General features: G+C 46.8%; 1 protein-coding gene and 1 pseudogene across 2 annotated transcripts in view; one reads left to right on the top strand and one right to left on the bottom strand.

The window, feature by feature from the left end:
* Nucleotides 1–6,333: 6,333 nt before the first annotated feature.
* Pdpn (podoplanin) overlaps nt 6,334–20,289 on the bottom strand; it is a 39,750-nt gene continuing 25,794 nt past the window's right edge. The window contains exons 1-6 of one of the 2 annotated variants that reach the window (XM_045151018.1): nt 18,883–19,090; nt 16,594–16,730; nt 13,004–13,160; nt 11,186–11,224; nt 9,125–9,236; nt 6,334–8,002 (exon numbers count right to left, since the gene is read on the bottom strand). In XM_045151018.1, coding sequence (XP_045006953.1) covers nt 7,996–8,002; nt 9,125–9,236; nt 11,186–11,224; nt 13,004–13,160; nt 16,594–16,730; nt 18,883–18,928 — 498 coding nt within the window. In that variant the 5' untranslated portion in view covers nt 18,929–19,090 and the 3' untranslated portion in view covers nt 6,334–7,995. Of the gene's footprint in view, nt 8,003–9,124; nt 9,237–11,185; nt 11,225–13,003; nt 13,161–16,593; nt 16,731–18,882; nt 19,091–20,289 lie in introns of those variants that run through there. The other variant, XM_045151017.1, reaches the window with a different exon arrangement.
* LOC123461381 lies at nt 11,883–11,994 on the top strand (annotated as a pseudogene).

The following is a 20,289-nucleotide window of genomic DNA, read 5'->3' as shown; positions in this document are numbered from 1 at the left end:
CCAGCGCAGGTCAGCTAGCCCAGTCTCAAAGGTTGTAATCTCTCAGTTGCAGCTGAACGGGCAGCAGTTCACCCAAAGATTTTCCTTTCTGTGCCATATCCCTCTGCACACACCAGTTCATTTCTACGCTAAGCAACCCTGCACAACTTCTCAGGACATGGGCACAAGAGCAAGCTTCTCACACAAACTGCTAGCCCAGTCCAGGCACAGCTCTTTCTCACCCTCATAAGCCAAACCTCACAGTCCATAGTTCTTACTGCCTTCAGGTCTTTCAGCTCTGACCAGGATAGACCATCAAGCTGTATTTACAGCACTGTAAGATATCTCTTAGGCCAAGGTTTCAACTCCTTCCACATTCCTCTTGAAAATCAGCTTCAAAAGGCCGAAGCCACACAGTCAGGTGTCTAGCAGCAATCCCACTCCTCAGTACCACTTTACTGTTGCAGTCCGGTTCGCATTGCTGGTAGAAATCACCCAACCAAGAGCAGCTTCTGGGAAAAAGAGATTTATTTTGGCTTACAGGCTCAAGGGGAAGCTCCACGATGGCAGGGAAAAACGATGGCATGAGAAGAGGGTGGACATCACCCCCTGGCCAACGTAAGGTGGAACACAGCAACAGGAGGGTGTGCCAAACACTGGCATGGGGAAACTGGCTATAAAGCCCTTAAGCCCGCCCCCAACAATACACTCCTTCCAGGAGGCATTAATTCCCAAATATCCATCAGCTGGGAACCTAGCATTCAGAACACCTAAGTTTATGGGGGACACCTGAATCAAACCACCACAGTGCTATACCACTGAGTTATGTCCCCAGCCACAATGTTATATCTCGATTATGAATATATACATATACATACATATATAAACATATATGCATGTATGTGAATATATACATATGAAGTAAGAATGGTAGAAAACATGCATGTTTCAAGGTCACACATATTCGATTTAGGAAAATGGTCTCACTGGGAAGAAGAGTAGGAAGACATTGCTCTTAGAAGGGTATCCAAAGAAAAATACATACCAGCTTTTACTTCTCAAAGAAAATTATATAGAAAATGTGATAGTTTGCTGTGAGCTGTATGGTGGGAATATAAACTTCATTATCAGTATTACCTTATATATATTTAAGTATTGGGGCTGGGGAGATGGCTCAGCAGTTAAGGTGCTTGCCTGCAAAGTCTACAGACTTTGAGTTTGATTCCCCAGGACCCACGTAAAGCCAGATGCACAAGGTGGCACAGGTGTCTGGAGTTCGTTTGCAGCAGCTGGAGGCCCTGGTGCGCCCAATGTCTCTGTCTCTCATGTCTCTACTTGAAAATAAATAGAAAAACTTTTTAAAGTATTTTTGTGTGTGTGTGTGTGTGTGTGTGTGTGTGTGTGTGTGTGTGTGTGCACGAGAGCACTATGGCTGTGCCAGGGTCTCCTGCTACTGTAAACAAATGCCTGTCTGGCTTTACATAGGTGGTTAGAGAATTAAACCCGGACCATCAGGCTTTACAAGCAAGAGCCTTTACCACTGACCCATCTCCCCAGGCTCTATCCTGTATTTGCTTATATGTTTTACAAATTTCATAACCAAAAAACAGCTTTCCAGTTTTTCCCATTAACTGAAGAAATTATACACTACTGTTGAACTAATGGGGAGACCACTGATTTAAAAAATAACACATGTACTAAGAAAAATAGGAGCAGAAACTAAGTCAGGACACTCAGTTGTGCTCCAAATATCAGGTAAGTGCAGTTTGAACCTCAGTTTCTCCATCTGTAAGTGAGGATAATGTCTGTCCAGTCTACTTCACAGGAAGCTCTGAGAGTAAAGAAAATAAGTGAGATGTGTCTGTTGGTGTAATTGATATTAGTGGCTGAGCAGTTGCTCAGTATTTACTTTCAGGCTGATACCAGCTGTGGATGTGGGTATTGTTTGCCACATTTTTTCAGGTGTTCTTCCTTCCACACCACCCCCTGCTGACAAGAGATGGGGAACGACTGTGGGGAGGGGTGGTGGGTGACACGCGGCTGACACAGGAAGCTCTGGCCAACAAAAGCCACGGTGGAAACAGCTTCCTGGAACATCAGAGATCATGGGACTACAAAGTGAATGAGTCTGGGGACCTCGGAGGTGAAGCTGGGAGAATACACAGAGAGGCCGCTGAGGCAAGGTACAGAAAGGATAGGAAACAGAGAATAGTTACTCTGAGCAGAGCATGAATTCGTTGCTTAGTAGTAACAAGACCCATGAAGGGAAGAAAGATGAAGGACTATGTCACCCTAATACTGGACCTTGGCACCCATGCGGCTGCATCTGTCAAGGAAGCACATGGGGCCCTCAGAAAGGAGACGGAAGGAGCTGGAGAGACGGCTTAGCACTTAAGGCACTTGCCTGTGAAGCCTAAGGACTTATGTTCAACTCGGGATCCCATGTAAGCCAGGCGCACAGTGACGCAAGCGTGTATGGTCGCACATATGCACAAGGGGGCGCATGTGTCTGGAGTTCAAGTACAGTGGCTGGAGGCCCTGACATGCCAATTCTCTAATCTCGCTCTCTCTCTTGCATTAAAAAGGGGGGGGGCAGTTGGAGAGATGGCTTAGAGGTTAAGCGCTTGCCTGTGAAGCCTAATAACCTGGTTCAAGGCTCGATTCCCCAGGATCCACGTATGCCAGATGCACAAGGTGGTGCATGCATCCGGAATTTGTTTGCAGTGGCTGGAGGCCCTGGTGTGCCCATTCTCTTTCTATTTGCCTTTCTCTGTCTGTCACGCTCAGAAAAAAAAAAAAAAAAAAAAGTTTGTTGGGCTTGCCTCAAAAAAGTGGGGGATGGACAAGAGTGTAGGAAGGCAGCTATATATGGTGGCCTACATCTGTTATCTCAGCATGCAAGAGGCGGAGGGAAGAGTATCAGGAGTTCAAGATCATCCTGGGCTACATAGCCTTGACTCTATCGCAAAACACAAAATAAACAAAAATAAGAGTGGGAAGAAGGAGCCAGTTATTCTAGGCAACACAGGGTTAGGAAACAAACAAGAAGAGTTGATTGAAGCCCTTGGATGTTGCCAACCATGGGAACCCCTTCAACACCCACAGTCCTCAAAAGGAGGGCTTGGTTACTGAATGCTGGTGGGACCTCTTGCTGTAGGAAAGCTGTCTAAAATGAGTTGGGGATTTGGGTAGAGAAACAGCCACAGGTTGGCTGCCTTGTAGGAAGGGAGCTGGAGTGGACAGCCCAGGCTTTCTGTCCTGATGCACTTACATCTCCTTGTCCATGCCTCCCATTGGCCAAATCCAAGCAGAAGCCAGAGAACAAGAGAACCTGGGTGACTGATATCCAGTGAGGTCAGCATCCTGGGTCTCAGTCAGGATAGACTCAGATGCCCAAGTGAAATACCCAGAACAAATGATGGAGGTCTGCTATGGATAATCCAGGACTTACCCTGTGGAGAAATTTAGTTCTTGTGGGCTGTGCAGCTACTGGGCACAGCCTTAGGACCAGAGGCCATGCAAGTGCTGAGGCATCGTGTTCGGTGGGCTCAGACTGGTACTTCCCCTGTGCCAGAGGTATTGAGGCCATCTGGGGCTCACATTCCCATTCTTTTTACCAGTGACCTACCCCAGGGGTTGTATCCGTTAAGAACAAATGAAGCGACTGGAATTTTGGTCATTTTGGGGAAACTATGCACACAGGATTCTTGGTATTTGACAAATTCAACTGCTGATCAGACAAAAACTGAAAATAGGTTAAGCCTCTCTAGTCTAAAAATCTGAAAGCTGTAATGTTCCAAACTGCAAAAGTATTTTGAGAACAGACATGCTGCTCAGTTTGGGATTTAGGGGTATTTTCAATTTCAGGGTTTTAAAAAAATATTTTTATTTGCAAATGGAAAGAAATAGAAGAGAGCCAAGTGTGGTGGCACATGCCTTTAATCCCAGCACTCAGGAGGCCAAGGAAGGTGGATCTCAGCGAGTTTGAGGCCACCCTGAGACTACATAGTGAATTCCAGGTCAGTCTCGGCTATATTGAGACCCTACCTCGAAAAAAAAGAAAAGAAAAAAAGAAATAGAAGAGAAAGAAAATGGGCACTTTGGGGTCTCTAGCCACTGCTAACAAACTCCAGATACATATGTCATGTGGTGCATCATGTGGGGACTGGGGAATCAAACCGTATTTTGAAGACAAGTGCCTTAACCGTTGAGCCATTTCTTCAGCTCAATTTCAGAGTTTAGGACTAGGGATATTTAACTGGTAAACTCTATGCAGATATTTCTAATTCTGAAATCGAGGTTCTGATGTCATGTTCCTGTAATCTTAGAACTCAGGAGGCTAAGCAGGACTGAATTCAAGACCAGCAAGTCTCCATCTCAAAACAATAAACCTAGTCTGAATACTTCTGGTGCCTGGTATTTAGGATAAAGGATATTTAATCTGCATTTATTTGTTTCGGAGCAGGGTTTACTTTAGTCCAGACAGACCTGAAACTCACTCTGGCCTTGAACTCCTGGCCATCATACCTCAGCCTTCTGAGCACTGGGATTAAAGGTGTATACCCCACACCTGGCCTTTTTAAGTTGTTTAAATATATTTTATCTATTTGCCAGCAGAGACAGAAGAGAGTCAGAGGGAATGGGTGTGTCAGGGCCTCCAGCTAATGAACTCCAGATACAGGCACCACTTTGTGCATCTAGCTTTACATGGGTACTGAGGAATCGAACCCAAGTTGCTAGGCTTTGCAGGCAAGTGCCTTAACTGCTGAGCCATCTCTCCAGCCCCAAGTTTTTAACTTGCATTTATTTTGAGGGAGGTGGAATGCTAACTACTGTTAACTCTCAGACTTTACAAGTGACCACATTAGACCTGACAATGGAGTCCCCATGTGTGGTTTGAGTGAAATATTCCCCATAGGCTTTGTTAGAATACTTGGTCCCCAGCTGGCTGGCAACTTGGGAAAGCTGTGAAGCCCTTAGGAGGTGGAGCCTTGGGGGTGTGTCACTGAGGAGAGGACAGGTCTTGGGACTTTATAGTCCAACTTCCTAGCGCCCTCTTGCTGCTTCCTCCCAGCTGATGTGACAAGATGCGGTACCCAGGCTCTGCTTTGCCATGCTTTCCCCGCCACGATGAAACGTCCCCTCACGACTGTCAGCTGAAATAAACCCTTTCCTCCTGTGAGCTGCTTCAGGTCGAATGTTTTATCCAGCAATGAGAAGGTGACTGCTACACCACAGAACAGAGCCTGTGTATAGGGAGGGGCAGGTCACAGACAGTAAGGGACCAGCCCCTGGCCAGAGCAGACTCCATGAGGTCATGTCGGGCATGAAGTGCTAGGGTATCCCACCAATAAGGATTATAGTAGTTAGAATAGATGCTCCCCCCCAATAGATTCAGTTTATTAAAATTTCTTGGAGCCAGGTGTGGTGGCACATACCTTTAATCCCAGCACTCGGAGGCAGAAGTAGTAGGATTGCCGTGAGGCCACCTTGAGACTCCATAGTGAATTCCAGGTCAGCCTGGGCTAGAGTGAGACCCTACCAAAAAAAAAAAAAAAATCTTCTTGGATTCCCAGCCAGTGGGCTGGTGGAGGTGTCACGGGGCAGATCTTAAGAGTCCAGGCCCTAAGGTGTGGTGGTGGATTTGGAATTCAAGTGTAAAGATATGCAAAGGGCCTGAGTTCTGCCTGGAATTCCTCAGTATGCTGTGGTGTGGCTTTTGGGCTTTAGGCTTGGGGCTTCTCTCTCTGCTTGGACCTGTGAAAATGGTCCAGCTTCTTCTGCCATCATGGAACGTCCCTGGAACTGTAAGTTTCAATGAATATCCCTTCTTCTATAACCATACCGGGTTTGAAAGTTCATCTCAGTGATCTGAAGCTGTCTCCTACAGGGGTCCTGGAACAAAATACTGCTGCCCAGAACTCTGGGCAGCTGGCATCCTTTTCAGAGGTATCACCTCATATTCTTGGGTAGCTAAGCTCTATATCTAAGGTCAGGTTCTTAGGGAAGACTTGACTGTGGAGCAAGAAGAAATCACTCCCTCATGTGGCTTTGTCCCACAAATGGGGAGAAAGAAGGGCCCAGGCAAAACCTTGCTAGCCCTAAGACCAGAGAGGGAAAGGACCTCCGAGATGTTGTGTCCTCTACCCAACTCCTCCTGGGCGTCGGCCCCTGTTTCAGCAGAGAGGTCAGTGAAAGGGGTAGTGACATTTCTTGACCATGGGTGAATGTCATGTGACCACTGATATTTCACTCCTTCAAGTTAAGAGGCAGACGTTTATGTAAGCGATAGCTTACCGTGAAATGTTCTTGTGACACCCAGATTCGACAGAGATTTCCAATCAAAGGCCTGACTCATGTCTGTACACACTCATCTGTTTTATTTGAAAATGTGTCTACACTGCATTGAGTACCAACACAGCTGTGACCAAGAAACCACAGCCCTGTCCCAGCAGGCACTGAGTCCAGTGTATGACTCGGGGAAGACTAACATTTTCCACAGTGGGGAGGGAGAAAAGGCAGGAAAGAAGAAATGGGCTGTGCCTGGCTCCTGTGAGGAATCTGAATGATGAAGTGGAAGGCTATCCAAGTGCACATGGCTCCTATAAGTCTTGCCCCTTTCAACTGGCTAACATTCAAGCAGGGGACCCGCAGGGGCAGCACATGGGTGCTGTATAAAATAACACCCACACGTGACTGGAAAAAAAAAAATGAGAGAAACGGGCTGTGCTTCTGAAGGATGGTTTACTTTGTTCTCTTTCATGAGCTCTTACTAGGTCGGGATTGCACAATCACAGTGCTGAGGAAACATGTGGTCAGGATCACCAACTGCGCAAAGAGATCTCAGTGTGTCCACAGGAAGGGAAGCCCCGAGCTGGGCAGTAGAGGGGCAGAAATCCCCACCCCCCGGCCTCCTTCACTTTGATTTTTCATGACGACCCCATGGAAAGATGTGGGATACCATAAAGGCTGGCGATACTCTTTATTTCTAAATCAGAACTTTAGGTCCGGGTGCACACAGGCTCTTAGTACTGTGCACATTACTCTCGCTCCATCTTGTCCTGCAGACAGCAAATGTCAGAGACCAGCAGATCCCACTGCCCATGTCAGAAAGCACAGGGGCTTTCTTTCTGCTTGGGGACCAAGTGTGGCTCTTGCCTCTAGAACAGTCGAGCCTCTAGCATCCTGTGGTGTCTAACAGCTTCCTGGGCACTGGGGATGAGGTTCTCACAATCTGGAACAAAACAGCCAATTTGCTTTGAGTCCTAAAGAGGTGAGGAGTCTGCGCAGAAACTCGGGGCTCCCCGTCGTCAGAGGGAGGAGGGGGGAACAAGCTACCGCAGCATCACCTCATGTCAAGTCCCGTCACTGGCTTCGGGCAGACTTCTTGTTTACAATCCAAAAATGGATGCTTTTCAAATGACTAATCATCAGACTGCTCCCCTTAAAGGGAGTTGATCACATGGAACCTAAGTTTAAATTTACAGCTGGATGGTTTACACACAATCAGGCTCTTTAATATGAACCCAAATAAACAGGAATGTGTACATTTCAACAGACTGGCAATTTCAAAAGACCTGTGCCATGACTTAACACTGGATCCAAGGCCTCCGTGGATATACGTGTCTCCAGCTGCCACCGCATCTTAACAGCAGCAAGGAATGGCCAGGAGGAAGATGTGATTACACACACCGACGGATCAGGTTACATAGTTTTGTTCCATTTTCCCAATATGTTGTAATCCAAATTTATTCTAGAATTTACGTCTTAAATTTTTTCCAAAGGCGGATGATTGGAGGAGTCAAGTCTGGTGGGTGAGTTTTCTCTCCTTCGGTGACTTCCCGCCAGTGGAAGAGTCACCACGGTTGAGAGCGGGGCAGCCGAGCAGCCGTGGCTCGTCCTCTCCCACAGGCGGAGGACAGGGGTTTGGGAAGTCAGAAACTTTTGTTTGTTTGTTTGTTTGTTTGTTTTTGTTTTTCCAGACACGTTGGCAGAAGGGCCTGACCCTTCATTTCTTCAGGGCCTGTGAAAATCAAGAAAGTGAACTGTTACTTCTTTTCTGGCTTCGTGAGACGTTGTTCTCTGCCTTCCATTTCTGAAGCCCCGGGCCTTCTCCCCTTGCCGTTCCCTGCCACGCTTCATCCTTGTACAGCCAAAGTCAGCCTTCTGATTGTGTACTGCCCTCCCTGACCATCACATGTCTCTCCAACATGAAGACTCTCTAATCTAAAGGAAGTTTAAGGAGGAGCGAGAATTCCTTCCCCTCTGCTATACCCAGTGCTAGCAGCACATGATCGCCGCTGTGTGGTGTGGGCCAGTAGGTGCGCAGGACAGATGGGAAGGTGGGTCCTGAATGCAGAAGGCTTGGGATGACTCAGAAGGCACCATGGTGCTGAGAAGAAGTGACAGGAGTGCTCAGCGCTGCAGTATCTCTATCACACCTTCCAAGGCTCAGGGTCCATTGTGGAAGAGGTGACGGAAAGAATGTAAGAGCCAAAGGAAGGGTAGGACTCCTTACAACGTGCTCCTCCAGACACAAAGTGGCCTGGATATCCATGACTTCACAGTGCCTGACACTACCTACACAAGACCACCGTAATAGGAGGAAAAGATCATGACATCAAAATAAAAGAGACCGATTGAGAGGGGGAGGGGATATGATGGAGAATGGAGCTTCAAAGGGGAAAAGTGGGGGAAGGAGGGAATTACCATGGGATATTGTTTACAATCATGGAAGTTGTCAACAAAACATAAATAAAGAAGGCTCCAACCCAGTAAGATTCCTCATTCAAATTTGGCTCTGTGACAGGTTCTTTCCAGCAGCCACGTGCCTCTGGCTCTGGCGGGTGCGGGGGTTACACATCAAGTTCAAACTTGGTTGGATTTTCTTTCAAGTTTGGGTAGTTGGAAAATTAGCACATCAGATCTGGCCAGATCTCAAAGGAAGCCAGTCTGGGGCCCTGCCTTGGGATTTAGAAAACTGTAAGGTCTAAGGCTGTTTCGGGGAGCCATCAGATGGAGTGCTTGCGGAATTAGTGGGTGTTTGAACGTGGCTGGGGGTGAGGCTTCTGTTAGCGTAAAGGTTTGCATTGCGGGCTCTGTTTGCATACTTCACTCTGATCACACGGTGTGAAGTGTTACTTACGAGAACCTTCCTGAAATTTTCCGCATAACCACAACAATGATCACTCCAACGAAGCCAATGGCCAGTAGGACCCCAACTATGATTCCAACCAGGGTCACTATGGCCAAGCCATCTGAAGGGGAGAAAAATGCATGAGCGCTACAGCAGGTGAGCGTTTCCCTACCATACGTCACCGTATACGAGCAAGGCACTCCCCTCCCGTCTCAGCACACAGGGTTCTGTGCTATTCCTCCTAGTGCAGTGGAGAAGCACTGCCAAAGATCAAACCAGAGCCTTGACCACGCTAGGCAAGCACTCCACCAATAAGCTACACCCCCAGACCTAGTATAATCCCATCTTGTGAGTTAAAAGATATCTGGGTCTCTAGATCTGTCATGCTTAACAGGTATACACAGACTTCATTGTGAATGGGTAGCATTCCCAAACAGATAATAACTGGCTTCTACTCTTAGTATTAATAAACTGTAATGATACCATGCTCCATAGCTACCAAGTAGACAGATTCCTCATGTGTGGTGTAACATGGGGGGCTGTCTTTGTACTGCTCAAGCCTCAGGCTAGGAAAGTGCTTTGCCACTGATCTACATCCCCACTCCTGTTTCTTTTCAAGTACAGGGCATTCTCTTTTCTCTTTCTGTCTCTGTCTCTGTCTCTCCTTCTCTTTGAGGTAGGGTCTCACTCTAGCCCAGGCTGACCTATGTAGTCTCGGGCTGGCCTCGAACTCATAGTAAGCCTCCTACCACACTTCCTGAGTGCTGGGATTAAAGGCATGTACCACCATGCCCAGCTCCATTTTCTCTTTTATTTTTTTGAATATATTTATTTCTATTTATTTATTTGAGAGAGAGAAGCAGGTAGAGAGGGAATGGGCATGCCAGGACCTCCAGCAACTGCAAAGAACTCCAGATGTGTGTGCCACTATGTGCATCTGGCTTATGTGGGTTCTGGGCTCTTGGGCTGCACACAGGCAAGGACCTTACCCACTAAGCCATCTCTACAGCCCCTCTTTTGTTTATTTATTTATTCAAAAAGGAGAGAAAAAGAGAGGCAATATAGGAGAGAATGGGCATGCCAGGGCCTTCAGCCACTACAAATGAACTCCAGATGCATGAGGACCCCTTGTGTACTTGGTTTATGTAGGTACTGGTGAATGAACCTGAGTCCTTAGGCTTTGCAAGCAAGCACCTCAACAGCTAAGCCATCTCTCCAGCCCTCTTTTCTTTTTTAATATGAAGAAAGAAAAAAAGGAAGGGAGGGAGGGAAAAGAGAGAGAGAAAAAAGACAAAAGGAAAAAGGGAAAAAGATTGCGATAGAAGGAAGCTTGGTTGGTAATCCCAGTTACTCAGGAAGCTGAAGTAGGAGGATCACAAGTTCAAGGTGCACCTTGGATACAGAGTGAGTTCAAGGTCAGCCTGGATATTAAGCAAGAATATGTTTCAATATAAAAATATGGCTGGGCTGTAGCTCAGTGGTACAGCATTTGCTTAGCATGTGGGTGGCCCTGGGTTCAATTCCCAGTACTGCAGGAAAAAAAAAAAAAAAAGAGGTGTAAAATCTGGTTTTGTAATGTGCCCTATTTTCTTATTAATGAAATCCAGGAAAGAATGTTATTTGTCTCAAAGATTAGGCTCAAGGGAACTTTCTTGTCTTTTACTAAAATTTATTTTCATTTGTGTGTATTAGCAGCATTTGTGGTGCACCTGTGACACACGCATGTGTATGCAGATGTGTGCAAATGTGCAGGAAGAGGGAAATACTGGATGTCTTCCTCTATCTCTCTTCCAACATATTTCACTAAAACAGAGTCTCTCACTGAACCTGGTGCTCCCCACTTTTTGGTTAGACTGGCTGACCAGGGTGTCCCAGTAATCCTATCTCTGCCCCCTTTCTTAGAACCAGGGTTACTGGCATGCATGGCCACACGTAGATTTTTACATGAGTGCTGAGGATCAGCCTCAAGTCCTCATGCTTGCACAAAAAGCGTTCTCACCCCCTCAGCCATCTCCCCAGCCCCCAGAGGAACTTTCTAGTCAATTCCCATAGGATCCACATCTCTCCTACCTTTCCCATCTGTCGTCTGTGCTTCGCCGGCAGCCTCGTCTGGAAAGAAACAGCATGACACAGGATGACTAGGACTGAATAACTGTAATTTGACAGTTGGCAAAAGTTGAATTTCCCTGAAGTGGAATGTAACAAAACATGTGCGCGGAGGGAAATTTCCGAAATGCACTGGCTAGGGGCTCCTAAGTAAGCTCCGGCAGAACTCTGACTTTGTAATCGTCAGTAGCAAATTGCCGCAGTGTCGTCACACCTATGGATTCATCATACTGTTGTGTACTATATTTTGCATCTAATTTAAAAAGCAGAATCAGGGGCTGGAGAGATTGCTCAGCAGTTAAAGTGCTTGCTTGCAAAGCCTGACAGCCTGGGTTCAATTCCCCAGGACCCACATAAAGCCAGATGCACAAAGTGGAGCACATGTGTCTGGAGTTTGTTTGCACTGGCAGGAAGCCCTGGGGCACCCATACTTACCCCCCCCCCCCACCTTCTCTCTGTGTCTCTTTCTCTTCTTACAAATAAGTAAATAATTTAAAAAAATAAAGCAAGCCGGGTGTGGTGGCGCACGCCTTTAATCCCAGTACTCGGGAGGCAGAGGTAGGAGGATTGCTGAGAGTTCGAGGCCACCCTGAGACTACAGAGTGAATTTCAGGTCAGCCTGAGCCAGAGTGAGACGCTACCTTGAAAATCCAAAAAATTGATCCTTTTATTGGTTCTTAAGCGTGATGATTGGGTGTTCACGCTCTTGCGTGACGTGTGCCTCCCACTAAACCTTGTTACGCTCTACGCTCTGGCACATAACCCGCCTGACGTAAAAAAAAAAAAAAAAAAAAAAGAAAAGAAAATCCAAAAATTAAAATTAAAAATAAAAATAAATAAAAAATAAAGCAGAAACAAGGGGCTGGAGAGATGGCTTAGCAGTTAAGATGTTTGCCTACAAAGTTTAAGGACCCAGATTCGATTTGCCAGTACCCATGTAAGATAGACGTACACGGTGGCACATGTGTCGAGTTCTTTTGCAGTAGCTGGAGGCCCTGGTGCACCTATTCTCTCTCTCTCTCTCCCCCACTTTCTCTCTCTCCCAAATAAATAAAAATAACATATTTTAAAATAAAAAGCAGAATCAGGGGCTGGAGAGATAATTTACCCATTATGGCGTTTGCCTGCAAAGCCTAAGGACCCACGGTCAATTCCCCAGTACCCATGTAAGTCAGATGTACATGGTAGCATATGTATCTGGAGTTTGGCTGTAGTAGCTGGAGGCTCTGGCATACCCATTCACTCTCTCTCTCCCTCAATAAATAAATAAAAATATAAATAAAAAAGTAGAATCAAAGACTGTGAGTCACAGAACTATGAAACAAGTGGTTAAGAAGTCTCAAGAGAAGCCAGGCATGGTGGCTCACACCTTTAATCCCAGCACATGAGAGGCAGGGGTAAGAGGATCACCATGAGTTCGAGGCCACCCTGAGACTACATAGTGAATTCCAGGTCAGAGCTAGAGTGAGACCCTACCTCGAAAAACAAAACAAAACAAAAAAAAAAAAAAAAAAAAGAAAAGAAAAGAAGTCTCAGAGGACTGGAGGAATGGCTCAGTGGTCAAAGCAATTGCTTACAAAGCCTTCCAGCCCATGTTTAATTCTCCAGCACCCACATGAAGCCAGATGCACAAAGTAGCACATACATCTGGAGTCCGTGTGCCGTAGCAAGAGGTCCTAGCACGTCCACACTCATAACACACTCTCTCAAGTAAATCAATAAAAATATTACGAAAACAGTCGCAGAGAGCCGAGTTCATGATTTCTGCAAAAGTCGACCCACCTCTACCGGGGTGACTGGTCTTCGTATCCGTAGGGTGACTAGTTACCACTTTGGGCGTGGGTGTGCTCTGGGTTTCTTCATGACTGTGGTCTGGGATTCCTGGGGTTGGCAGGTCCTCAATGGGTGGCTTTGCTCTGTTCTCTGTGCTTGTCTGCACCTATCGGAGATGTGAATGAGCCAAAGTTGAAAATAAAGCACAAAGTTTTCAAAAAAATTAAGGTAGCATGAAGACAGAAAGCACACGTTGGCATAAATGCTGTGTGGAAGTAAGAAAACAATCAGGAAGTGTGATTGCAGGGGTTCTGGGGAGACGGCTCAGTGGGCAAAGGACCTGCTGTGCAAACATGGAAACCCGAGCGCAAGGCCCCCCCACCCACGTAAAACGCTGGGCATGGCAGCAGGCATCGGTGGTCCCAGCTCTAGGAAGGCAGAGGACAGGAGGATCCCCAGGGCTTGCTGGCTAGGCTGTAAATTCCAAGTCCACAGACAGTGTCTCAAAATGACAGGTGGAAAGCATCTGAGAGACAGCTGTTGTCAACATCGGGCCTCCACATGTACGCACATGAATATGTGTTTGTACATGCGCTCACACCCTACACACATTTACATGTTAGTACATGCACTCACACCCTACACACATTTACATGTTAGTACATGCGCTCACACCATACACACATTTACATGCAAAAAAAAAAAAACAAAAAAAAAAAAACAACTAAAAAACTGGGACCAGGAATGAAACCAGTTTATTCCAGACATGAATCCCAAATGCATGCAGATCCTACCTCGTAATTCCTTCAGCACAGTAGGTCACTGGGGTTTATTTATTCCCCACTCCTTTGAGTAGCACTGGTAACAGATATTTGGCACATATCTGTGCCCTCCTTCGATGCCTTCCCCTTCCCCAGTGAGAGTGACAGCTCACCGTCACTGAGCGCTCACTTTGCACCAGACCCTTAAATGCTTTTCCCCACACTCCACATGCAACTTCATGAAGCAGATCCCACAGTGAGTTGTACGGACGATGCTTCGAGAGATTCGTGCTACGCCCACACCCAGTCATTCTGTGACAGAGCCGGGCCTGGAAGCATTTCTAGTTTTTAAAAATACTTTGTTTATTTATTTATGAGAGGAGGAGAGAGAGAATGGGCATGCCAGGGCCTCTAGCTACTGCAGACGAACTCAAGATGCATACGCCACCTTGTGCCTCTTGCTTATGTGGGTACTGGGGAATCGAACCTGGGTCCTTAGGCTTCACAGGCAAGCACCTTAACCACTAAGCCATCTCTCCAGCCCTATTCTTAAAAAATTTTTTTCCTGACTTATCATCAAGGATAGTGAGAAGAATGTGGAAGAAGGGAATGCATAGGGCAAGGTTATGTAGGAAGGAAGTTAATGCTTCCATGCCCTCTCTGGGAACCACTTTCCAAACACCTACCCAGGAGTGTTCTGATCCCTGTCCTGAGGTTTCAGAGATTGCCTGTGCATGGTTGGCTAAATCATTGACCAGTGGTAATTAATTCAAACTGAACCTTTAGCTCCTCTCTCTTCCACGGAGGGCTCGGGGTTGGGACCAGGAGCCCCAACTTGCTAATCACACCTTGGTTTTCGGTGAGCTGGTTGGCTTATCACAACCTGATGCTGCCCGCAGGCTGCCATCTCTTCAAAAACCCACTAGCACAGGGCTCTTAGCACTGTGGAGATTCCAGAGAGGCAACTCTGCTAACTCCAACCTTCACAGCACGTGTCAAGTCAGCTATGGAGCACACACACCTCCCCCAAGCAACGCAAAACAAATGGACCAATCAGACGTCAAAGCTCAGAAGCATCAAGGACACAACCAAGGGCGGGGGGGGGGGGGACTCAGAGCATGTGAGGAAGAAAATCATATGTGTGATAAGACTATAAAGATATCCCACAAGGGCCAGGCTGGCGGGTCTGTAACTTCAGCTATGTAGGAGACTGAGATAGGGGGATTCAAGTTCAAGGTCAGCCTGTGCAACTTAGTGATTCCCTGTCTCAAACCAAACAAACAATGCTGTAAAAGGGTTGAGTCCAGAGGTAGGAGGATAGCCATGAGTTCAAGGCCACCTGAGACTATATAGTGAATTCCAGGCCAGTCTTGGCTACAGTGAGACCTTACCTCAAAAAAAAAAGAGCCAGGCTCATTCTTGCCATCTCAGCACTTGGGAGGTCGAGGCAGGAGGATCAGGTGAGCCCGAGCTAATGGGAACCTGTCTCGTGCTATTTGCCACTGCTTTCTCCCCGGGCTTGCTAGCCCCCGAACTTCTGTCAGATTTTCTTGACTACCTCCCTTCTGGCTGTAGGTGTGCTGGAATTATAAATGCCTGCCCCAGGGGCTGGAGAGATGGCTTAGTGGTTAAGGTGCTTGCTGGCAAAGCCAAAGGACCCAAGTCCAACTCCCCAGTACCGTCGTAAAGCCAGACGCACAAGGTGGCACATACATCTGGAGTTTGTTTACAAGGGCTGGAGGCCCTGACATGTCCATATTCATTCCCCCTGTCTCTCTCAGACGAGTTAATTAAAGTTGATTTAAATTTAAAAGCTGGTTTCTGGGCTGGAGCGAATTTTCTGTGCTTAGGTACACTTCTTGCACAGGCATGAGGGCACAACGGGGACTGACAGCACCCAAGCTTAAGTCCCCAGAACCCATGTAAACAGCTGGGTGTTGCGTGCCCATAACCCAGGTCCCAAAAAGGGGAACAGAGGGAATTAATTGCCTGGGCTCATGGAAAAATAGCATGCTCTGGTATCAGGAAGAGATTCTGGCTCAAAGAAGAATGGCTGAAAGATGGAGCAGGACACCTGATGATCTACCGCCATAAATGAGTGCTCTCTTCCCCACGGGGACACCATGAGGGCAATACATGTATGTACATACAGCTAAACACACACACACACACACACACACGTCCCACATTATTTACATACACACAAGCAAATTAAAAAAACCGATTTATTAATAGTTTGAGAAGCCCAGGTCTATTACTCTGTCATCTGTGATCACACCATTAGATGAAACTGAATCAAAACTGAAGCTTCTTGCTGGGTGTGGTGGCACTCACCTTTCATCCCAGCACTCAGGAGACAGGCTGGAGGACTGCTGTGAGTTTGAGGCCAGACTGGAGTATAGAGTCCCACGTCAGCCTGGGGTACAGTTAGAAAGAAACAAAGAGACAAAGAAAGAAAGAAAGGAGGGAGGGAGGGAGGGAGGGAGGGAGGGAGGGAGGGAGGAAGGAAGGAAGGGAAGGAAAGAAAAAAAGAAAGAAAGAAAGCAGGCTCTAGAGAGAGAGAGAAAGAAAGAGAGAGAGGCAGGAAGGAAAAGAAAGGAAAGGAAAGGAAAGGAAAGGAAAGGAAAGGAAAGGAAAGGAAAGGAAAGGAAAGGAAAGGAAAGGAAAGGAAAGAGAAGTAAGAGAGAAAAATCGAAGCTTCTGTCATGAGCCACACAACCACTTCCTGTATCACACACTGCTCACACCACCGATTTCATATATAAATACAGTGTGTGTTATATACTGGCATGACCACATGCCTTTGGAACAAAGCCCCCTCCTTCCCAGGACACTCACCAAAGGCGTCTTGTCAGTAAGGTGGTAGGAACCATCAACAACGTGTGTGGTTACTATGCTGTCTTCTAGACCCGGGGTCGCTACGCCATCTTTCGCAGCTTGGGTCACGATATCATCTTCCAGCAGGCCAACGACAGCTGGGAGAGAAGGACAAGTCAGGGCTGGAGTATGGAGACCCTGGGGCAGGGCTGACTGTCCATCTACAACCAGATCATTTCCTTTGCCATTTCGCTGGGGGACTTTATCTGATTGTGATCCTTTCCTGGCCTGGCCTTCCGCAGTGTCAGGATTCACACCACTGCCCTTAAGCTAACCTCTGACACACACCTCTAAAGTTGTCTCTGCTGAGAAACAAAGAGAAATGGAAGCAGAGCCGGGTAGAAAGGACAGCTCTCACACAGAGGCTGGAGGGCCGGACCTAGACCCTGCCGTGGGCAGTAGGGGCCAGATTCTTCCTGGGACCACTCACACAATGACCGTGCATCTGGACGAGCAGGGCATCACAGACCTGGAAACTCACCTGAAAAGTTTTTGAAACAGATCTATTCCAAGGCTCTTTGCAAACCCACAGACTGAATCAACATACTCAAAAACCAAACAATGGCTTAGAGGTTAAGGTGCTTGCCTGCGAAGCCAAAGGACCCAGGTTCGATTCCCTAGTACCCACATAAAGCCAGATGCACAAAGTGACACATGCTTCTGGAGTTTGTCTGCAGTGGCTAGAGATCCTGGTACACCCATTCTCTCTCTCAAATAAATTATATATATATATATGTGTGTGTGTGTGTGTGTGTGTGTGTGTATGTATATATATATTTTTTTTTTGAAAAAACAGGCACAGTGGCACACACCTTTAATCATAGCACTCGGGAGGAAAGGTAGAAGGATGGCTGTGAGTTCAAGGCCAGCCTGAGACTACATAGTAAATAAATTCCAGGTCAGCTTGGGTTAGAGTGAGACCATACCTCAAAAAACAAGGGCTGGAGAGATGGCTTAGTGGTTAAGGCACTTGCTGAAAAAGGCAAAGGGCCCAGGCTTGACTCCTCAGTACCCACATAAGCCAGAAGTACAAGGTGATACATGCATCTGGAGTCTGTTTACAGTGGGTAGAAGCTCTGGTGTGCCCATTCTCTCTCTCTCTCTCTCAAATAAACAAACAAATAAACTTTTTTTAAAAAAACAAACAACAACAAAAAAGATGAGTCTCCATCTTTTCAAAGTCAAACTCTCAGGCCGGGGAGACAGCTCAGTCAGTAAAGTACTTTGCCTCACAAGCATGAAGACCTGAGTTCAATTCCCAGAACCCATGTTAAAAAAGGTAGGCGGGGAGATTATGATATTGGTATACTGTCTAAATATATGGAGCTTGTCAATAAAAAGTTTTAAAAAGAAGCCAGGCGTGGTGGCACACGCCTTTAATCCCAGCACTCAGGAGGCAGAGGTAGGAGGATCACCATGAGTTCAAGGCCACCCTGAGACTATATAGTGAATTCCAGATCAGCCTGAGCTAGAGTGAGACCCTGCCTCGAAAAACAAAAAACAACAACAACAACAACAAAAAAAGAAATTTCAAAAGAAAGTTAGCCGTGGTGGCACACACCTGTAATCCTAGTGTGGGGAGGTAGAGACAAGAAGATCCCTGAAGCTTACTGGCCAGCCAGTCTAGTCTATATGATAAACTCTAGGCCAGTAAGAAAAGGAGAGATCCAGTCTCAAAAATAAAATGAAATGAAATAAACTCTCAGGGGCAATGTCAGTACATGCACACTCAGTAAGCCTGGGGCTCTGGGTTTAATTCCCAGCACCAAATCATGAATTAATCTGTTTAAAAAAAAAAAAAAAGAGCAAAAAAACAAAAGTTCTGTTGAATTGGCTCTGACCTCATAGGCTGAGTTCAAGTTCTTTACCCTTGGGGTCAGCAATAGACTCAAGGGTATTGGGATGAAAGCGAACTCTTAGTACCAAGAGGGAAACGGGGTCCTGGCTTTTCTGCACTTACACTTGAAATGAGTGGCCAGTGAGAAAGACTTCTGCACAGCCAGGGAATGGCAGAGCGCTGGTGATAAGTAAGGTTTGATCCTGATCTCCCCAGACGGCCTATGCTAAAACCCAGTCCCAAATCTTTGGGAGGTAATTAGGGTAGGATGAGGTCAATAGCAGGGTGGGGCCTTCACGAAGGGACCGGAGGCTCGCTAAGAGGAAGGGAGATCTGAGTTGACGCTCGCTGTATCACACCACGGGATGCCTTCTGCAGTCTATGACACACACCAGCGCCCTGCCCGGGCTCACCAGCCTTCAGAACCACATGCCAGGTCAAAACCTGTTCTTTGCACATCGATGTCCTCTTCCACCCTTGGCTGAGTGACCTGAACTAGTCATGTTCCTGCCGGGACGTCAGTTCTCAGCTCGCACGTCATCCCTTTCACGAGTTAACACATCTGGCTCACAAATGATCGTCTTCCTCTGCAAATTCTATGACTGCAAGCAAAGGCAAAACAAACCAGCTCCAGGAACAGGAGGGGGGGTGCTTGGAGAAGGCTTTGTGTAATTAAAGAGCAGATGTTTGTCAGCGCGCAGGCGCGGCTCGGATTAGTAGTCCTTCCCAGCCGGCGGGGCCTTACTTCCGCTGTGCAGAGACAGCCCAGCCCCAGGCACGGCTAATAAATATTTGATCACAACTTCCCCGCTGCTGCCTGGAGGAAGGAGGCCTCCAGAGGACAGCTGCTCCTTCCCGAGCCGCCTTTGCATCTGATCAATGGCTTCGAATGAGCTGCCCCAGCACACGCATCCTTTTTATTTTTTAATCATGGGGACGGGGAGAAGGCTTCAAAGAGCTCACTCAGAGCATGTAAATGCTCTGCCTCCCCTCCCCTCGCGGTAATTTGCACGGTGAGGCCTTGACGTGCTCCCACAAGGATTTATGACTGAAGGAGGCAAATGTTTAATGTATTTATTGAACGCGGGGGGGGGGGGCGTGGAATATCCTTTTGCCAGGCAAGTAATCTTCATTAGAATCTAAGCATCCTCTTTTTTTTTTTCTTTTGTCCTTTCTCTGATGAGTTGCTTAAATAAAAATATCATCAATTTTTAAACTGTTTTCTGGAGCTGTTCGGAAAATCATTTGTTGTGTGGCATCTACAACTTAAAACAACCCTTGCTGTAAGAAAGAAATGCACTGAATGAAGTTGGCTTCAGTTCTTTCGTAGAAAGCTCAGTTCATTGAAAGAGTAACTTGATAAAAAAAAAAAGAAAGAAAGAAAGAAAAGAAAAGAAAAACTCCTTCGTCTTTTCTACCCTGGGCCCTCTGAATAGACAAAGGGAGTTTTATGAATGACAGTTAGCATTAGAATGCATGTCTTTTGTCCAGCTGTCCCCGCATTCTTCCCGCTCCATGGGAAAGTTGATCTTTACAGGGACTCTCCATCCATCCCCTCATTGTTTTGGGCGGAAGGCTTTCCCTGGTGAAGAGCTCCTACCAGGCCAGCTGCCCAGTCCCCAGGCCTGCACGTGAAGATCTGTTTTCCCTCTTCTTATGACATTTAAATCAGGGACTGTCGTCTTTACACTCACATGCTCTCCTAGGACACAGGCACATGCGGCTGCACATACACACTCACACCCAGATGCTTACGTGCATGAAGGATGAAGACTCTACAGTCACAGTTTGGCATACCAGGAGAGTTCTAGAACCTTCCA

This window comes from Jaculus jaculus, chromosome 5 (assembly GCF_020740685.1).
Source record: "Jaculus jaculus isolate mJacJac1 chromosome 5, mJacJac1.mat.Y.cur, whole genome shotgun sequence".
Lineage (NCBI taxonomy): Eukaryota > Metazoa > Chordata > Mammalia > Rodentia > Dipodidae > Jaculus > Jaculus jaculus.
The sequence above is the reverse complement of the archived record's forward strand: the minus strand, read 5'-3'. Positions and strand labels throughout refer to the sequence as shown.